This window comes from Carassius auratus, unplaced genomic scaffold, assembly GCF_003368295.1.
Source record: "Carassius auratus strain Wakin unplaced genomic scaffold, ASM336829v1 scaf_tig00216959, whole genome shotgun sequence".
NCBI classification, from domain to species: Eukaryota; Metazoa; Chordata; class Actinopteri; order Cypriniformes; family Cyprinidae; genus Carassius; species Carassius auratus.
In genome coordinates this window covers 230,001-250,498 of record NW_020528816.1, presented here as the reverse complement: position 1 = coordinate 250,498, position 20,498 = coordinate 230,001, and the positions used below count along the sequence as shown (strand labels likewise).

The 20,498-nt window shown below is 34.6% G+C and overlaps 1 protein-coding gene across 1 annotated transcript in view; it reads left to right on the top strand.

Annotated features, from left to right (window-relative positions):
• Positions 1-20,498, top strand: part of LOC113099542 (teneurin-3-like) — a 97,090-nt gene that overhangs the window by 8,454 nt on the left and 68,138 nt on the right. The window contains exons 2-3 of the mRNA XM_026264402.1: positions 2,781-3,188; positions 6,050-6,310. Of these exons, the coding sequence (XP_026120187.1) occupies positions 2,909-3,188; positions 6,050-6,310 (541 nt within the window). The 5' untranslated portion in view covers positions 2,781-2,908. The remainder of the gene's footprint in view (positions 1-2,780; positions 3,189-6,049; positions 6,311-20,498) is intronic.

The following is a 20,498-nucleotide window of genomic DNA, read 5'->3' as shown; positions in this document are numbered from 1 at the left end:
CTCCAGAGTCATGATGATGATCTGGCAGCATTCTCAGGTATTGAGAATCCATTAGATGTGGACAAACATCACATATAGCTTTCCAGATTTCCATTTTGATTTCCTAGTTTGTTCCCTCAGTTACTGGTTCAGTTCACCTGCTCTGTTAATTATGTGATTAGTTCTCCTCATTATTTTATGCCTTCCATGTCAAACTCCAAAGATGTTTAATCATATTTTAATGGACAGCACTGATTTTAATGTAAATAGGCAACATATTTATGCAGGGATATATCTAATTGGTGTATTAAAAAAAAAAAAAAAAAAAAAAAAAATATATATATATATATATATATATATATATATATATATATATATATATATATATTACCTGAATGTATTTTAGATTTTTTTTTATTATTCATTTTATATTTTTTTGTTCATTTATGATACACTTTGTTCTTTATTATTATTATATATATTTAAAACTCAGTCCTGAACTTTGAAATGTCATTAAAGGGATTGAAAAATTCCAGTCAAAAATGAAATATCTGTCCTCATTTACTTAACCATTATTTTTAAGAGTGCAGATTAGGGCTGTCAAAATGGCTGAAAAACTATTCGAATTTTGTACTTAAATATTATTTGTATATATCGAATTATATTCGAATATAAAATGCATAATTTCAGTTAGGATGAAGAAAAGCTTTTGGCTTCTCTCCTGAGGCCACAAGAGGGTGCATCGAGCAAAATATTACTAATGCAAGTTTATTCAAAGCATAAGAATACATGACTGTGAAGTGAATATTTAAAATAATGTTTATAAACCAATTATAGTTAAGTTGCCTAAACAACTATAAACAAAACAGCATCATGCATGCATGCACAGTTTAATACAAAGGGTGGAAAGCCAGTCACACAGAATAATTTTTTTTTTCAATTAAAAACATGTGAGGCAGTTGGATGGGGAAAAATCCACCATAAAGTCTCGAGATGTGTTTTTAAAAAGTTGAATTTACATTAATTTCATTAATCTACTGGTTCTGACAGAGCATTGTGTACCGACATGGTTGACAACTGTTAAAACACAATTACCATTTTAGATCACAAACTGTACTATATAAGTTTTATTTTCAACCTGAAAGCATAAATCTAGGCTATGCCATTTTGTTTTCAAAGCACAATGCAAAACTGTGACATTCATCCACTGACGCTCTTTAATCTGCAGCGCTAAATCTGGAAGCGCGCATACTTGTATTTTTGTATTTATTTCAGTGCATTTGATTGCTCACTAAACAGCCATCGTTCTTTTTGTCTTTGGAAATTAATCTGTTGATAATCTTATACTCTGAGACCAGTTTTAAGGACATTTAAGGCTAGACTAGTATGTCTGATCCTCCCTTGCTGACTAATCTAAATTGATCCGAATACGGGGGCCGTGTTACCCGGGATAGCTCAGTGGGTGCTGTCCAAATGCAATGAAAGATAAAGGGTTTCTGCTGCTGTGTTCAGTCAGCTCACTGTGTCTCTGTGCAACATCGTACTCACACAAGAGGATAAAATGACCAGTGCTATAAAGAGAACTACACCTAACTTATTTCACTGAAATACTGTCTAATAAACTCTAGCTCACTCTCTCTTTCTGACAGAAACATTTTGATACTGGCGCATCATTTATTTTAGCCCAGTCGTATCCCATTACTGTGGTCGTTTGCAGTAATGCTGACCTAGTCTCCTCTATTTCCTACTACAGTGTTTTTTTATCCTCATTGTTTCTCTTATCCTCTTAATACTGTTTTAAACTGACAGTGGGGTCTCAGTAAATATGTACTGCACTTGTGTCAGTCTGTGTGTTGACTGTTCCACTAGATAAGATAGACAGCACTCAAAAAGAAGCCCTGGAATATCCTTAAACTCACATACCAGTGAAACTCATCCAATTCTCTATCTCTATCGAAGTTTTGGCACAAACCTCCCAGGAAACCTACTAAAGACTTACAAGTATGTTTGGATATCTAATGACAAAGCCAGTGCAATGAAAGCAAGATTTTTTTTTTTTAATTGGTCATTGTTTACATCAATACATTATCAGTTTTTCATCATTTACATCATTCATTTGTCTTTATTTAGCCTTCTAATATGACTTTCTTCTGTGGAGCACAGTAGAAGATAATAGTAGATATTTTTAAGTCAAGTGTTTTTTATGTATTATGTAAATAATTAAATGCTAAATATAATAACAATCATATAATTAAATAATTTAATTAATTTTGGACCCTATTGACTTTAATTGTATATAAAAAAACAGTTAATTCCAAAATATTATTTCATGAACACACACACACACACACACACACACACACACAACTTATTTATTTTATATGATAAATTTCAGTACTATTTACACCTATAATATAATACAATACTTAACATATAATACAAGATAATATAATTATATTTTTTATAATCTATTTTATGTTAAATACATTTCTTATTATTTAATTATGTTTCATAATGTGCTTGATAGATAAATATTGTGAATGTAAATGCAAAAATGTAGGTATTTACAACCCTTGAGAGACTGAACACTGTTATCAGAAAAATGCCAGTCGCTGCGCCCCGTCTTACTTTATCTTAGTGACTAATTGTTCTTTAAAGGCTGTATAAGACACATGGTGAATACGCAGGAGCGACATCTTGCTAAATCTTTGTGTCAGCATCCCGCTTGTCTTCTCTTTCTTTTGTTTCCTTCTTTACCTGTTTCTTTCTCTCACTAAGCAGTGTTTCTTTGCGTCTCTTAGCAGGTGGGAGTGGAGATTAGAGTGGAGAAAGAGGTGCAGAGACAGACGGACGGCTGGAAAGAAGCAAACTAGAACAGACAGCAGCAAGAGAGAAGCGTAGAAGAGGAGGAACACAACATGAATGTAGCATGGAGGTGAAGGAGCGTCGGCCTTACTGCTCTCCCTCTCGGAGCAGGAGAGAACGAGGGAGAGATTGCGAGAGGGAAGGAGACAGAGAGGAGGGGGAGGAATACAGGGAGGGTCCCGGCAACCGCCGTCACATTGGCTCATCCTCTGTCCTTACTCAGAAGTCTTATAGCTCCAGTGAGACACTGAAGGCCTTTGATCAACACCCATCCACCCAGGGGCTTTATGGGCACCGCATGCCAGACATGGTGCCAAGGGAGACCGAGGAATACAAAGCTCCAGGTAATTGCTCTTTAACATTCCCCATATGGACAGGAGACTGGAGTCCTTCAAGCTTGCAAATGTTATATTTTTTTAAATAAGGAAAAGAAAAACAGACATTTGAAATGCTGAAAGCAAAACATAGAAAAAAGAAATGCAGTAGTACAGCACTAAACTGCATATACATAGATCTAGAAAATCTATGGTATTTTATGGTATATAAATGATTTTCTGTCATTTATTTTCAGCAGGCAGAATTTTATACTGTAATCAAACTATATCTTTCTAAATTAAATAAGTCCAGTGCACAGTGGAGCATACTTTACATCTTTAGATTTAATTCAGTCTTATTCAGAAAACAAATCCCTTGTCCTTTACAAAACAATAAAGAGAATTTTTTTTTGCCAAAGATTATTTCATAAAGTTTGCCTTAATTGGATATACAATAAAACACAAACACACACACACACACATTTACAAATCCATTATAAAAATAATAATAATTATGATATATAATATAATTATGAATAATATTACTAAGTTTGCTAAATGTTTACCATATATGGATGCTTTTAATCCTGGATAAAAAATAAATAAACATAAAATAAATAAATAATAATAATAATTAAATGTTTTAGATTTGTTTGTATTCTTTTTTTTAAGCATCTACTGTATATACAAGATAACATGGGAAGGTTATTCTTTATAACTTTTAAAGGAACTACACTGAAGACCATTTAATGTTCAATAAACAATTTTTTCAATAATAGTTTGATCAATTTAACCACTATATTGCACTGTGATCCAACACCTACTTCTGATTTATTCAATATCTTGAATACCTTTTATATACTGTAGACCAAGCCATAATAATGGATTTTTTTTTTTCATAGCACTGAATATCTAGAAATGTTAACCCTTTAATGACATTTTAATTAGTTTAATTGACTAAGTTGCAGACATTATTTCAGCCTGTAATTGAGGCAGTCTAAATTAAAGTACTTTAAATCAGCACAGAACACTTTTGTCAGACAGCTGTATTCAGGTTGGACACCTTCATTTTCATTTCATTTTGATATTTAACAAAGCCCACCAGACACTCATTTGCTGATTATTCACAAAGTATTCAAACGATTTCATAAATATTTGATGGTTTATCATGATTTAAGTGGAAGGGTAGGATACTGCTCATTCAAATTTAATTTCATTAGAAATACACTTAGTTGGTTAATTGTGCTTTATAGTGTGCTCCATAACCGTAGGCTGTTACACTTAGGGGATGGCTTTAATTAGCATCCGTGTTTGTGCCTGATCGGCACAAAAGCAGACGGAGAGAAATCTTGCCTGTATTCATGATACAAATGTTCCGTCATTTATTTTAATCACCGCCTGGCGAGATCGTGGCAATTTGCCTTGCATTGGCTTCCACAGTTTGCAGTATTTCAAAATGTGTATTTCAGATAATGCCCTCATGTGGTAATTAATGTCAGCACTTGCGTTGAGTTATTTTGTTTAGTATCTATGAGTGTACTCATAATTTAAATTCCGGTGTATTCATTTTCATGTGTCACCTACTCTTTGAGTTTTTAGTCATAAAGCACTCAGCGTATGCTTGCTGCTGCAAGAATATGGTTTTAAAAGCAGAGCTGATGGAAGTAGAGGTGTGGCGAGTCTCGAGGTGAATTTAATATGAAGTGGAACCGTTTCTATTTTGTACTGTGCACTTGTGTTGGAAGAGGTAGAGCTTCCCCACATTCAGATTCAGATGAACAGATTCACCTGCTGAAAAAGAAAAGAAGGTCAATAAATAAGAAAATTTAATTTATTAAGCAAGTTAAATAAGCCTATACAACAAGTAATGCTCACTGTTAAGAATCAAATATCAATCAATTATAAAATAAGTTAAAAGTGTGCAATAAATAAATTCAAATGTTTTCCATTTAATAAACATATAATCAGACCAGGCATTATTTTTTATGCTCTTTTTGCCCTTTTTTTTATATTTTATTTGATTTAAGTAGGTATAATTTTGTTTCTTCATATTTTTTTTATTAACATCACTGTTAATGAAAGTATGAAAACAATATAACAGAAATGTTAATGAAACAAAAAGAAAGTATATTAAAACAAACCATTAAAACAGACTCCTCAACTCTGACTAAATATAATTTTTAATCTCAAAATGTGCCCATAATTAGGAAATCAGTTTTAGAATTCGTTCTGCCAAAACTGTCTGAATGTTACCGTTTATTAGTTTAACTTGGTTTGTCACGTTTTATCCTGAGTAAAAATCCATTGATAAGATTAATTCCGTTTGTGATGTTATTCTTTTGTACAAGGGCCACTTTGAATCGAGTATTCACTATTATCTAAATCCATTTTTCTCTATGAAAATGTCTAAAAAAAAATCAATTAAAATGTGCAACACACAAAAAAGGTTATTTAAATATTTTGATTTTTTTCAGTTTTTTAGAATTGTTTTGTATTCTTTGTAGTTGTACTTGTTTTATCATAAATAATTTCCTTCGTCAAATAAATCTGTGTATTGGTGGGGAGAACAAAAACACAAATGTAAAACATAGATTTTCTGAAAAAAAGAGAGATATATATTCATTCCCTGCTAAGAAAGAATAGTCACCACAGAAATGAACAAACGTACTTGGGAATATAAAACTGCTGTGGTTGTGGCTACATCTTTATTTAAATGATTTTAATATTTTAATATAAAAGTGTATGTACTGCAAGAGTTTGAATGCAAGTTTCAATAATTAAATACTGTGTGTTTTGCTGTTTTTCAGCAAGTTCAATTATTTTGCTTACTTTTTACTTCTATTTTTTATGCTTACACTCCCTGTATTAAGTATGCACTTTGAATCTTGCAGGCCAGGGTCTGTCACTGAGACAGCTTGGGATATGCGGCCCTACTCCTCGCCGTGGTCTGAGCTTCTGTGCTGAGACCGGACTCAGTCATCATACACAGCTCAGCGGAGCAGACCAAATGCAGAGCGCAGGGGGCATTTCTCCTGACTGCGCCATGCTATGGGTTAAGGTACACGGACGGGACTCGCAGCTGTCCAGCCGGTCCAACTCTGCTTTAACACTCACAGACACAGAGCAGGACAACAAATCAGATCAGGAGAACGGTAAGTTCGCCTGTGTTTTATTCTCAATTGTAACCTTACATTGAGCACAACTCCCCGATAGTAAATGTTGGTGACAAAAAAAACAGGAAAAGTAGGAAAATACCCCTGAGCAAGAAAAGGCAAAGTCACCATGAGTTACTCAAGGGCAAGGATGTAATTGGTTAAAGCTAACAATTGGTAGCCAACAACTGGTTGAAGTGAGAGTATTAATGGATCGACTGGTTATGTTTGCAGCCTAAGGGGCACGGTAGGAGTTATAGGCATTTCAGAGAAAATAACATCATTTCCTGAAGCACATGAACAGACCGTGCAGAGAACTGCTTGACACTTCCTCTGGGCCTGTGCCGAATCATAAATGGCTTTGTCACTCATATCCGTGTGGATCCACAGGGTGTTGCTGGGCTTACGAACATACGGGGTCCACTGATTTGAAGTGCAAATTGGCGTTGGAAACCTTAATGCCTTATGGATTAGGGAGCGCGCTTGAAAAAGCATATTGTCTGTATATGAAATACATGCATGTCAAAGCATCTGTATTTTAATTTGATTTTTTTTTTTTTTTTTGAGGATGCATAATCAGCTTTTTTCCTGCAGTGAGCATGCTGGACTGTTTTGGACAAAGTTTATTGTTGTGAGGCATCTAGTTGGTTTTGTTTTCAAAGGAAATACATGTTTTAAAATGGCCATGGCATGCAGTGGATATTTTTGACAATACGGGTATTTGTTGCAGAAAATGTTGCTTTAAAAAAGAAAAGGGAAAAAATAGCAGAGTGTAATCCTACTCATTGTAGGCTAAACATATCTAATGTAGGATCTGTAGTGTTTCATGTTCAGCGTTCACTGCGTTGATCAAAGGAAACCACATATGAAATGCACACACTCAATTTACATGTCACATTAGACACTATTTACTGCTGCTTTCTCCTCGTTTGGTGTGATATAATGTTTCATATAATGCAAGAATTCACTCTTGAGAAGCTCTTGTTAGACTATAGTTTAGAATATGTACACATTTGTGACTTAAGGATAAACCAAGTGGTATACCTCTATTTATGTCCATGAACAATTCATATTTAGATTTAAGCAGTGGGTTGCAAAAGTCTGAGTACACTTTGACATCAAATGAAAACTACGTTTCTGATTCTGCACTATTTCTAGGTCAAAAAAAGCAAATTTGTGACACTGATTATGTAAACTCCTTTATATATATATATATATATATATATATATATATATATATATAGCAAAGTGCTCTTGTATCGTTCTCAGATTTTAGTAGGTATGATATTAGGCTATATGTAATTGCATTTATAGCCAAATTTCTAATGAAAATAATTGTATTCTTTTAGAAAAATTACCACAAATATTACTGGAAGTCTCAAACCTTTGGAGCCCACTGTGTGTGAAATTTGTTTCTTGTGTAGGGAACTTGTATTAAAGGCTACAAAATAGCCTTGTGTTTTAAAAAAATACTCTGGCAGAAGTTCTATAAAATGTATGATTTAGACATGCAGGTGAGCAGTAGTATCTGACCAGGATATTCAAAGCTATTTTTCTTCTTTTTCTTTGCCGTGGATTAGGTCTGGGACTTGGTCCGTTTGAGTCAAAATATAATGATGTAGCTGAGCGCCGGCTGTCTGCTTCACAGCACTCCATTAAGAGAATGAGGTCAAGTTTCTCTGCACAGTCGTTCAGCTTCTCTATCGCTCTCCATCTTTCCCGAAATCTCTCCAGTCTGCTATGCAAAATAAGCTGTGTTATAGCACTGTGCTTTATGTCTCCAGTCCCCTCCAGAGGGACTAGTCATTATTATATAAAGCTATAGACGACTCTGCAGAGCGACTCTGATTATTTATTAGTCAGTCGGTGGTTAAAATGTAAAAAGGGCATTTTCCATCAATGATTTTGTAAAGTCAGTGTTTGATATATTTCTAGGGTTTCTCAGCTTGTGGTCTTAGGGTTGAGCAAACCTTTAAAACTTTAATGGTTACATAATTCCACAAATATTTGAATAAAAATGAAATGTTCCAAATGTCTTTACAGATTTGACGCAAACAGAATTATTCGTCTATATTCCAGGGTCTCAAACTGTAGTCCTCTCTCTGTGAAGAATTCATGCAAATGTGAGACACCGTGTGATTTACTGTAACGATTAAGCTGAACTTTTAAAGGTGTGGGATGAGTTTCCACAGAGACCTCGTTGAGGATGAGTGTAAATTATTATAAAACGTGTCTTTGGCAACCCATATAAAGCAAAGTCTGAATTTTTTTAAGTCTGTGTTTATTTTTACCTAATAAAGCAGTTTCTTAGTTTCTTTGTTCTTTATGCAAATTACGCACAAACACTGTGGATGACAGCATTAACATTAACACCGTGGATGAATCGACAATATCACATTCTTGATTTTTGATCACCGATGATCACTCTTATTACATCAACAAAGATGAATGCACCACAGCTATGCTGAATGTACACCACACTGATGCAATGGTCTTGCTTTATTTCATTGCACTGCACCGCTTGCTTGCGGTGTATACACAGTGTTGCACGACGCCTTTGAAAAGAAATCAGCAGCAGTAACAATGCTGTGGGTAATGCTCTCGAAGCGGCTTAGCTGCAGGGTCAAAAGCACTACTTAAAACAGCATCCTTTGAGCTCACATTTTACACTTCCATCTCTATTTCTCTGTAAAATAATACATAATGATATTTCTCTGCCTCGTGTATCATGTAGTTTCGCCTTTGTTTGCCATAAACTAAAAGAATAGGCTATATGCAGATTCATTTTTCATAGAATATTATCATCATTACTCGTTTTGCAGCAATGACCTCTTTCTTAGATTTTTTTATCTGCTATGATTTTCGGTGCATTCTGTCAGCTTCTGACATTTTCACTGTCTTTACTACCTGTATAAGTAATACAAGTAATTTTATATCTGCAAGGTTGACTATATAAATATGAGCCAGCACTTGATTGCATCACAGTGAGAAAAAAACAGAAAAGTTACCATAATACTTTATGTGAGTATTTAGAGAACATTATATATTTATTCATATATATTATTAATAAATAAGTAAATAGAACATATTTATTTAATGCTTTATGGGAATTTTTGCTAATTGTGTGTAAATATATAAATACGTGCATATATTAGAAATTATTAGATTTTTTTATTAGATGGTGTATTTGACCAGTATGTAAGTGAAATGTGCACATGCCCAATTGAATTGAAGTGACCAAGTATAAATACTCTCCTGTCCACAGTCAATTAATCCATCCTCAAATAAGGCATTTAAAGGAATAGTTCACCCAGAAATAAAAGGTGTCATCATTTACTCCATTTCCCCCTCATCTTATTCCAAACCTGCATGACTTTCTTTGAAACATGTCTCCTTTTTTCCAGATATCTTCAGTCGGATGTTTTACATAAGAATATATTTTGAAGAATGCTGAGATCCAAATCACATTTCACAGAATAAATAAAGTCTTACAGGTTTAAAACAACTTGCGGGTGTAATAATACAAATTTAATTTTTTGGGTGGACTATTCCTTTAAGCAGGAACTCCAATTTCCTTTTCACATAACCCCCTGTAGAAAGTCATATATTAAAATATATTTTAGCTATAAACCATATTCATTGCTGGTATCATTTAAAATGATCCATTTTTAATTAAGGAGTGTTTTTTTTTTTAGATATATTTGTATATCGGACGGTCTGAGACCTAACGGCTCAATGAACATCCAAACAAGGCTCCTTTCAATATAGGCAATAAAACAATATTTCAGCGCTGCTACCGCTGTTAATATGTATGATTCTATGCTTTCTCTAAGCTTCAACTGGATTTTCATGTGAAAGTGTTTCTCCCTGACAATTATTTGGATCTTGTACTTCATACAAACTTTTATGAAGGTGGAAAAATTATAATTTCATCCAACAACATAAAAGTGAAAAAGTAAGAGCTTCTTGTTCTGAATAAAACACTTTATTATCAGACAAGGACAGCCTCTGAGCTGAAACATTACACATTCATGACTAAGAGAACATGTGTGCATATTTAAGTGAGCTGTAAAGGGAATTAATTAAGGTTGGAGGCTTACTTATTAAGTGAACCTTCAAACAAGACCTCCCACATACAAAATAGATCTAATGTATGAGCCAGGTTTAGTTTTAAAGTTAGAAGGAACTTTTTTTTCCCCCTTAAAGGAGCTAGAGCTAATTTGTATTCCTGTAAGGGAAGTTAGAAGCCTCTACAGTCTGGCTAGGAAAGACATTGTGACAAAAGTCATCACCACGAACAAAAGTTAGAGAATCTCTTCGTTTGGCCCTGAAATAGCCTGGAAACCCAGCTGCCCCTGGCTTTGTCTGGCCTGGTTGGTATTATCAGAGGATAAATGACCCCTATCAGGATCTTCAGAGCCTGTGACGCTTTTTTTGTCTTTCTTTCTCTCTTCCTCGTGTGTGTGGGTGTTTTCACACGAGAGGAGTATATGTATAGGCTCTCTGTGTGTTTATGCTCTCACCCCATAAGACCAATGAGTGATGCAGTCTCGGTTCTTACACATCATTATACGATCAGAGAAGAATGTCTGATCTTATAATGATGTTTAAAAACTGAGACTGCATTTCCCTTGTGTACTGTAAGATCTGCTCCACATTTCCATTCAGCACATTGATGGAGAATCCATTGCTAATGCACATTGTCTGTATCAACTATAGCAATGTGGACTGGTGAGAACAGACTACCAGGAAAAACTTCTTTGCATCCCCAGAGGGGGGCAGACAGAAGGAGATTTGGGTATGTGTGTTCATGTAGGCCATCCCTCACCCATCGACAGGATGCTTAACCAACCATCTGTCACGTCTGCAAACATTTCCCTGCCTCTCTTTATGACATCAAGGTATTTGCTTGATTGATCATTGCAGACATCATGGCCAGCTTGTTTTCCATATGCATATCCACTTTTCCATAACAATGCCCAGAATGTCCAGGAGTGTACAACCATCTGTGGCAGCTTAGAAATTGAACGAGTCTCTCTTGCAATGTAAAAAGAAAAGAAAAGCGTACAATCTCAACATGTCCAGCAAGTCATTCAAGTGTAGTTTTCACAGGTGTATTTTTTTTCTTTAGGCAAACTTCAAACAGAAAGGATGATGAGGCCTATGTTTGATGCTTTCTCATTACTCTGGCTGGCAGGAGAGTGTAGTCTGATGGTCTAAGTACAGAGTGATACAGGCAAAATGGGTCACACAGAGTGCCAGTGTAGCTTTAGTTTCATAAGCGGCACACATACTGATAATTACTATAATTATGTGTCAAATTGTATCTTGGTCTGTTCTGTACAGTTCACCAAGAGGGCTTCGCCTTAAAGGTTTGAGTCTATGGCTGTATATAATACAATTTATTGGCTTATACTGTAGCAGGATTAGGTTTTGATGGCCTAAAAAGATGTCCTAATTGTGCGACTGTTTAAAAATGTTTTTTTTTTTTTTTTTTTTTTTTCTGTGTCCCACAACACAGATGGAGGGTGTCTTTATCTGGGCTTTATGGTTTTTGGAAAGTGTTGCTCTCAATTATAAATATAATATTGTTTTGGAATCAATTTGAGCAAATGACTTGGACCTTTTTTGGTATTTCTAATTGTCCAACTGTGTGCCTAGATGGCTGTTTTTTTATGAAATCGACAAATGTTGCCATAATCTTCTTCTTTTTTTTTTTTTTTTTTGCATTTTGTAATACTGGTAAAAAAAGGAACTGGGGTGGTGGAAAGAAAACAACAACAAAAAAATGCATTTATTCTAAAACACAAGCAACTTTTTTTGTGTTCCACTGAACAATAAAAAATAAATAAAAATAAAATAGAAAGAACAACAAGAAGAATTAAATTAACATTGCATTTCAAGCACAAACAATAAATAATTTTCATATTAAAATAAAATTTGCATTAAATTGGTTTAGAACAAAAATCAAGTCTGCATACAGAGAGATTGCAAAAAAAAAATTAAATAAATAATAATAATAAATAAATAAAATGTGTCCAATTATAACATGATGTACACTATGCTTTAGCATTTGCAAGAACATCAGTTTGAATTAGTGTTGTCACGGTACCAAAATTTCAGTATTCAGTACGGATACCAGTGAAAATCCAGGGCTGTCTGTACCAATTTCGGTACCAAAGCAAAACACAAAAATATACTAATAATAAAAAAAACACACACTTTTTATCACTAAAAATAAAACCAATGCCATTCTTTATACTTATTTAAAATTGTGTTTAAATTTTTTCTACAAGTAATATAATTATGAAAAACAGTAAACAAGTTTCACCCAAATTTTATTTGTCTTTTAATTAATGAAATTTAAACACATTTTATTTTTTTGGTAAATAAAGGGGATTTGCTATTAAAATTAAAACATGGAAGAAATATTTTGTGATTTATTTCTTTAAAAAGTTGTATACATTTTTTTCAACAGTAGTAGCAGTATCACATACATTCTACTAAATAATAGTAATATTTTTAGCACAATGCCTTTATGTAAAAATGAACTTATTTTCACGGGTTACTGTGAATACCTTTAAATTGACACTGGTTTTACTCAGATGAAATGACAAAATGCTTGTGAAGTGATTCAGAACAGTTCTGGTGCTGTTCTTTATGTATTTATGTCCTCACTGAGATGGCAGATGCGCTTCAGTCTATGTAATAAAGAAACCCGCATGTCTCTGTCATTCATTCTTTGACAAATTCCGTGACTGTCCATATTAAAATGTAAGTTTCATTTTCATGACTGGATTTTGAGATTCCGTCAAAGTTTTCTTCTTTGCGGAAATCATAGCGATGTATGCATCAAAAACCGGGTTGACCAGGCACTCGGTACCACCAGTACTTAAAGAAACCTGGTACCATCACATTTACATTTTTTAGTTATCGGGTGCAGAGCAGTGAGTGTTTTTCTGTTTTTATTTTATTGTTTGGCTCATAATAACAGCATATACAGCAGTAGGTACTGTATATTACTGCAGTCACTTAATACACAAATCTGAAATAAACATGCTCTTTTTTCCCTGCTGTTTATCTTCAGAGACATAACTGACAGTTTTTATGTGTTTCACAACATATGTGTGTTTCTGACATAACCTTGTGTGTGTGTGTGGCAGTTTAAGCGCAATAAGACATTAAAAAGAATTTAGTTTAGTCCTCACATGCCATGTGACAGCCACTTTCTGTGTGTGCGCTCAGAAAAGCCTATATTAGAAGTTTAAATTGATATTGCTTTAAAACGCATGATTTCAGCATGAACGACATACTAATCTAAACCAAACAGATGATTTTTGGCAGAGTATTTGAGGTACAAGATGTAAAGGCACAGCCCTATTGTGGAAAGGGGGCGAGGAGAAGCAGCTAATTTACATTTATAGATAAATGCATTTTCAAACTGATATAATAAATTATAAAAAAGGGGCATAATAGGAGAATTGCATGAGATTGCGTGTGATTGCAGAGTGAGAACATCAGCTTTGTTCTTAGGGCAGATTAATATGTTGGTGACTACATCACTGTCTATCCAGCATGTCAATAATCGTCTCTCACTTTGCCAAGTGCAAACATTCTTCCTCCCCAAATAAGTTGAGATTCAAGGTTTTAAATCTTCCTTCACTATGTTGTGAGAAAATAATTCATACTTATCTGATGGTGTTACACAAAATCTACCATTCTTTCCCTTTTGTCTTACGAATAAAGGCTTCCACCCACTCTCACTCAGGCATGTAAAATCTGGCACTCACCACTTGAATCTGTAACCAGCCTGCCAAGACCAATCATCCAAACTCTCATTTATGGCGAGATTAATTTGTTTATCCCATTGTATAAAGAGTTCCGATCCATTAAAAACCTTCTATGTTATTGCAGGGCTACAGTTTATTTATTTATATTTGACTGCGTACTAATTATAATTTTCATCTACTTTTCCATTCTTTTGAGACTTGGTCTCCTTTCTATTTATTTATTATTATTTTTAATCACCAAAAACACAACAGGCTTTAAATGTCCCCATTTCAGTATTTTGGGTACTTTTATTCCTGTAAGATATAGATTTTGATTCTGTGTGTAAGGTGAACGACACTGTTGGATAATAAACTAATGATGGTGGTGTGATCTTCCTGCTCTAGCCGCAGCCTATTCTTGATCCTTGCCAGCGTGTGGCTCACAATGCCATCTGGATTTTGTTTGATTGCAATTTGGCTTTCAATGCCGCCTGATTGGAAATGGCTGCTTCTTGTTCAAGTAAGGTTCACTTTAAGTTTAATTTTACCCAAAGCTGTTTCATTTACCCAAACTATTTACTTCTTCACTTACCCCTCAGTAGTAGTATCCCTCAGTATCCCTTAAAGTAGTAGATGCTTTGACGCAAATAAGGTTAAACCTGTGTCAAATGGATATTAGAGCAGGTACCTTTGGTTTCTTTCCAAATTGTGTCAGTCTAATTCTTTGAAGATGGTCTTGCAGCTTTGTTTATAGATTTCAGATAGATTCTTTCGTCTGTTAAACAATCAGGCAGCTGTACAGTTGTCTGGAAATTGGGAACCGTATCTGCCAGATCTTTGGCACTAACGATGGACTCAGGCCCAACTTGGCAGTTCAAACACCAAAAAAACACAAATCATATTTTTTTTGATGCTGTGTTGAGCAACATGCATATTGACATGCTTTTGTTTTGCTTGGTGGCACGTGCTATTCTGAAACATAAATATCTTCAAAATTCTGCCACCATAATATAACAATTGATTTTGAACAAATGCAGCAACATATCAACAATCTGAAGTATAAATTCATTTACATTTGCATCTCCTTTTATATTATTAGCAGAAACTATTCTACTAAAGAGACTTTAAAAGTCATTTTTTCAATGTCAGTATAGTTTTTCGCTTCCTTGAAGGAATAGTTAACCAAAAAAAAAAGTCATAATTCTGTCAAAATAACTGTTCTCTATTTAACATATATTTATTTTTTATTAATTTTTTTCATTTAATGGCAAAGCTGAATTTTCATTAGCCTTTGCCTCGGTCTCTAGTGTCACAAGATCCTTGAGAAATCACTCTAACATGCTCAAGAAACATTGCACATTTCTTAAAGTTGTATTTATTTATTTATTTTTGGCCCATACATGGTATCTTGGAAGGCAGCACAAACAGTCTTTGCCTAGGGAGGCCTATGATGCTTTAAATCACTGTCTAGGTAAACAGCAGGTGCTGCAACAGAGCTTATGTGTTAAATCCACTTCTGTTCAGTCATTACATGAGTGATGAATGTGAACGGTAGAGGTGAATGGGCTTTCAGTTCTACACAAATAATAACAAGAAGCTGTTGGCTCCATCTAATAGCAGCACATTGCTGTCTGGATCATGTACTAAACTGTGCAGATTGAGGATATTTGGTAGTTCAGTACCTTTTAGATAGTTGGACTGTTCACTTGCTCCATTACCGTAGAAACACGTTGATGGACAGTTTGTGGTGTTGTGGGATGTTTCTTGTCTTTAAAGCCAGAGAGATATACTCAGTGGTATTGCCATTTGGGACTTCATTAAATTTGCTTTATGGTGGATTTGTTTTCCTCTCTCTGCTGTGTGACTTGCTCATTTTACCATGGCTGAGCTTTGCACACAAATATAACAGCAGACTGCATTAATCTATCTCAGCAAGTGATGAGTTTGTTTCTGTTTTATAGAGTATGCAAATGTGCAATAAACAAACAAAGCACCAAAACAAAACAAAACTCAAAAAAACAGGACTTACTGTACAGGAAGTGCTTTTAAATACTGACAGACTCTCTTACACGTCAAGCTTCTTAAAAGCGTTCAATGCCTCTTATTTCTGTTCTCAATGAATCAGGTAAAAATAGATCTTGAACAGGTTACCATGAGGTGAAATAACTGTAATTATATGGCATAGTCCATCAGCCACTTAAAGGGGGTGCTTTTATTCTTGTGTATTAGCCTACTTTTTGTGCATTTCATCCACTTCATGTTGGGAAAAAAAACAATTGAACATAAAATATAGGAGCTAATTTCAGACAAACACAAAAACCATAATCAGTCAACAAAGTTTTCTGGAAAATCTGGAAATTACATTTTTCTACATCTTTGTGCTTTTGTACATCATCGAGAGGTTTAGATTTTTAAATTGTATGCATATGTACTTATCAGTAAGTAGAATGCACAGGAGATGTTCTCATTTAAAAATTAGCATGCTATTAGATACATACTCTAAAACAGCCTGATAAACAGATTTTTTGCGACAATAGAGCACTTCAGTTTAAGACAGTGGGCAGCCATAACCTCCATACAAATGATGGGTATTTTGTCAGCATTTGCCCAATTATGTTGCTCAACAGCCCAACAAGCCTTTCTTGAGATCACGTGGAGAACACTTGCAATGGCAATCAATGAAAACAGGAAAAAAAAATATCAAAAATGGAAGACAAATCTCTCAAACTCTTTCAGGGCACTAGAGTTTTGAAGATCGCCCAATGCATCTGTGAAGCCATCATGGCAGGACCATCATTCTCAATAAAAGCTTTGCTTTGCTGGAGACGAGTCCATTTTCTACTCTTCAGTGCGTCTGCAGACGTAGGTGCTGCTGTATGTTGGCCAGGTGCTTGCTGACAGCCCTGTGAATAATGTAGCAGGAAGATAGAGAGCTCTGGGAAAGAAAGTCAAGTCCCAGGACCCACCATTAAATATCACAATCCACTTTTCCCATGGACGCGAATGACATTTTATCTCAGATGGTAATAGAGATCCAACCTTTAAGTGCTGAGTGAGACAAACCATTACTCACTATCTTCTGCTCTCTCAATGTCCTTCCCTACACTGTCTACCTCTGCTGCACAAAGTTATTATGACAATGAGGGAATATTCTTATTTCACGGCCCCCTGCTAAAATGATTCAATTGAATCAATAAATGAGGTGAAATATGATAGAGCTTTTGACTAGTCCCAACATCTCAAGCACTATGTTTGTAGTGGTTTTAAAATGAGTATTAAAAAAAAAAAATCTTAATGCCATAAGCCATGAGGCCATGTGCCACAGGAAAAACATTAGACCCCCAGAGTCCTTGGCAAAGCCTGCTGTCTGAGAGAAAGTTATTGTCTCAGCAAGCTGGTGTAATGATTAACCTCAATCAGGATATTGAACATAGGTCGATCACAAAATTGGCAAGGGCTTAGAAGTCAACATGTAATGGCTTCACATCTCTGCATACTGAGATCGACCACACTGCGGAAAACAAGAGAGGAATATTTGAAAAGTTTAACAATAGTTGTCACCAGCATTGATTAATTTAGTCAAAATTTCTCATGAACAGATAACCTAGTGATTTTGATGTTTGAATGGTTTCAAATGGCTGTGCTTACAATGCTCTCCTCAGTGTTATCATTATTAGTATACTTTACATTTATTCAGTATATGGACATGTTATATTTATAGGACTATAAACGATAAACAATATCATATTGAGATTGTGATCAAATTTATGCCAATGATGATAGGCTCTGGACATTTGTCTTAAAATGGATTAAGGTAACAGCCAGTAACACAGCAGAAATAAATCCAACAACAGCTATTCAGTGCATGCTGCTAATAAGTCTGCATGTTCTGAGTGTCTCTGTGTGAATGAGTGGCATAGTTTTGTTTATTACACAAACTCAAACATGCGTGACGCTCACTGTGTTTTTAGTGTCTGCCGTCTCACAACATGATGACATAAACACATAAACTTCATCTCTAGAGCTGCTCTTAGAGTCACTTCATAAGCTTTTCACCATTTCATTTGAAGAAGAAAAAATAAATAAATAAACTTGTCAAATACACACTGAAAGAACTTCATGACTGACCGCTAAAATAAAAGTTTGGTTTAACTTGAAGAAATAATGACAGAAATCTATTTCTATTGTATACTAAAATGTGCTTCTCAATGTAATAATAATATATTATTATGTTTAGGGGATATCATACAAACCAAGATATTGTTTTGATTTAAGCCAAGATTGTTTTCATTTATACAGTTGATTTGACAAAAGATTGTTATGTAAATTTTATGTAACGTTTTGTTGTAAAGTAATCATGATGTTTACATTTGATTATGTTTTAAAATATCCATTAAATTGTTATGGTTTTATTAGGCTATTTATTTTCATTAGACAGGTTTGTTTTATGATGTCTTTTTATTAATTCATAAAACACAGAACCCAGAAAAATTTAAATGGTTTTCATTGGTCTGCAGATTAAAGGAAACTTACTCTGTGGAGTTTCATTGCGTTGGAACAAGTTATGTTTAAATTAATTCTCAATGTCTAATAAACATGTGTAAAGTACTGTATCTATTTCCCCATCAACTGTAAATTAATGTTAGGATAAATATCAATATTTTATATGGAAAAACAATACTGTGATATTTTCTTTTTTTTGCCATGTTGCCCATAAGAAAAAGTGTTTCAATTACTGTCACCTGCATCAGCCAATTAAGCAATTAACCCTTAGTCTTGGCTATATAAGATATCCTTGTGATTTTGATGTTTGACTGGTTTAAGATGAGTCTGGATTTGGATGAATCTGTAATATAAGAAACTGAGGGTGCTTTCTATGTAATTTGTAGCTGCAGACTGTTCTCTAGATTCTTTGTCATGTTCCACAACTTGAGGAGAGATATTTGTTGTGGCCAGGCTTTATTTCTTGGCCATGACCTGTTTATTAGAGAATGTAACATTCAATTTGAACGATAGAATTACTCCTTGTGACTTGGTTTTGCTTGTATTCCCTTGCCAGCTTGAATTGGTTTCCTGAGAGAGCAACCAGAAAATAAATCACAAGATGTGTAATAAATTGCAATTGCGGTCCCATCTATATTTGAAAACATCCATTTTGCCACCAATGAAAGTTGGTCCCATAGCTGCACTGTGTCTGAGTCTAACAGGAACTGAATAATGAGTCAGCTAGTTCAAAAACTCTCCAGTGCTGTGACATTAATTTGTGGAGTATGTTGAATGAGTATGTTGCTCTACAGGTGCCATCTATTCAAAATCATTCTGATTTCTTAAACATGTGTTTTTTGTCAGGTGGTGCTTGGACCAAAATGGCAACCCTCTTTCTTTCCATTACGTATGTCCAGGTGCAGTTGCTTCGGTGGGTGTGAAAACCAGGTGAAATGTAAAAGACACCCTGGGTAGATTTTGACATGCCTCGTTGCAGGGGGTTTCATCTCAGTTGTTCCAATCCTTATCAACTACTCGCTTCAATTCAGATTATTCTTGCACAGGAGCCCCTGCTGTGACCCATAGTGTAGATCAGATCAACAACAAGACAGACTCGCTCAGTCCCTCAAACACTGATACTGGCACACAGGTGCATGAGGCACTTGAAAAAGAGTCCAAATTGACATTGTGTTCTTCCCATGCATTTAATATAGGTGTACATTGCATTCTGCTGCTGAGGTATATGCTGTTGTTTCTAAAGTAAATGGATGCATAATGCGCCTGTGCTTCTGACTGGGGATCTTTTCCTCCCTGCCAAACCTAAATTCAAACCCTTCATCTTGTCATCCATTCTGAAGTTGTTGCATCTCAAAGAGCATAGCACATATTGAGATCCCTTCATTATATGTGCATCTCACAAAACAACTGCCTCCTTTAATGGCAGGAAGGCATCTTGCAGATTTGATTATGTGTGCCCTCAGAAAAGAGGAAAGGACAAACACGCCTAAAATATGAACGCTGAATAATGGAATGTGTGGATGAGGAGACACCTTCAAAGGGGCTGTACACACAGGACATGTTCTTGCACTTTAAAAAAAATATTTTTTTAAGTAAACATGCGCTAGATGGACACTTGTGATGTGCCTTTTCAGTGTTTTTTCAGTCTCTCTCTTTATTGTTATTATTATTATATAGAGATTTAAAAATATACTTTAAATGTATTAAATATTTTGTAACTCTATTCAAAATGGATTATAAGAAATGTTTCTTAGGCAGCAAATCTGCATATTAGAATGATTTATAATGGATCATGTGACACTGAAGACGAGTTATGTTTGGCCATAATAGGAATAAAATACATTTATAATATATTAAAATATAAAAGTAAAAAATATATATTTTAATTGAAGAAATAATAATAATAATAATAATAA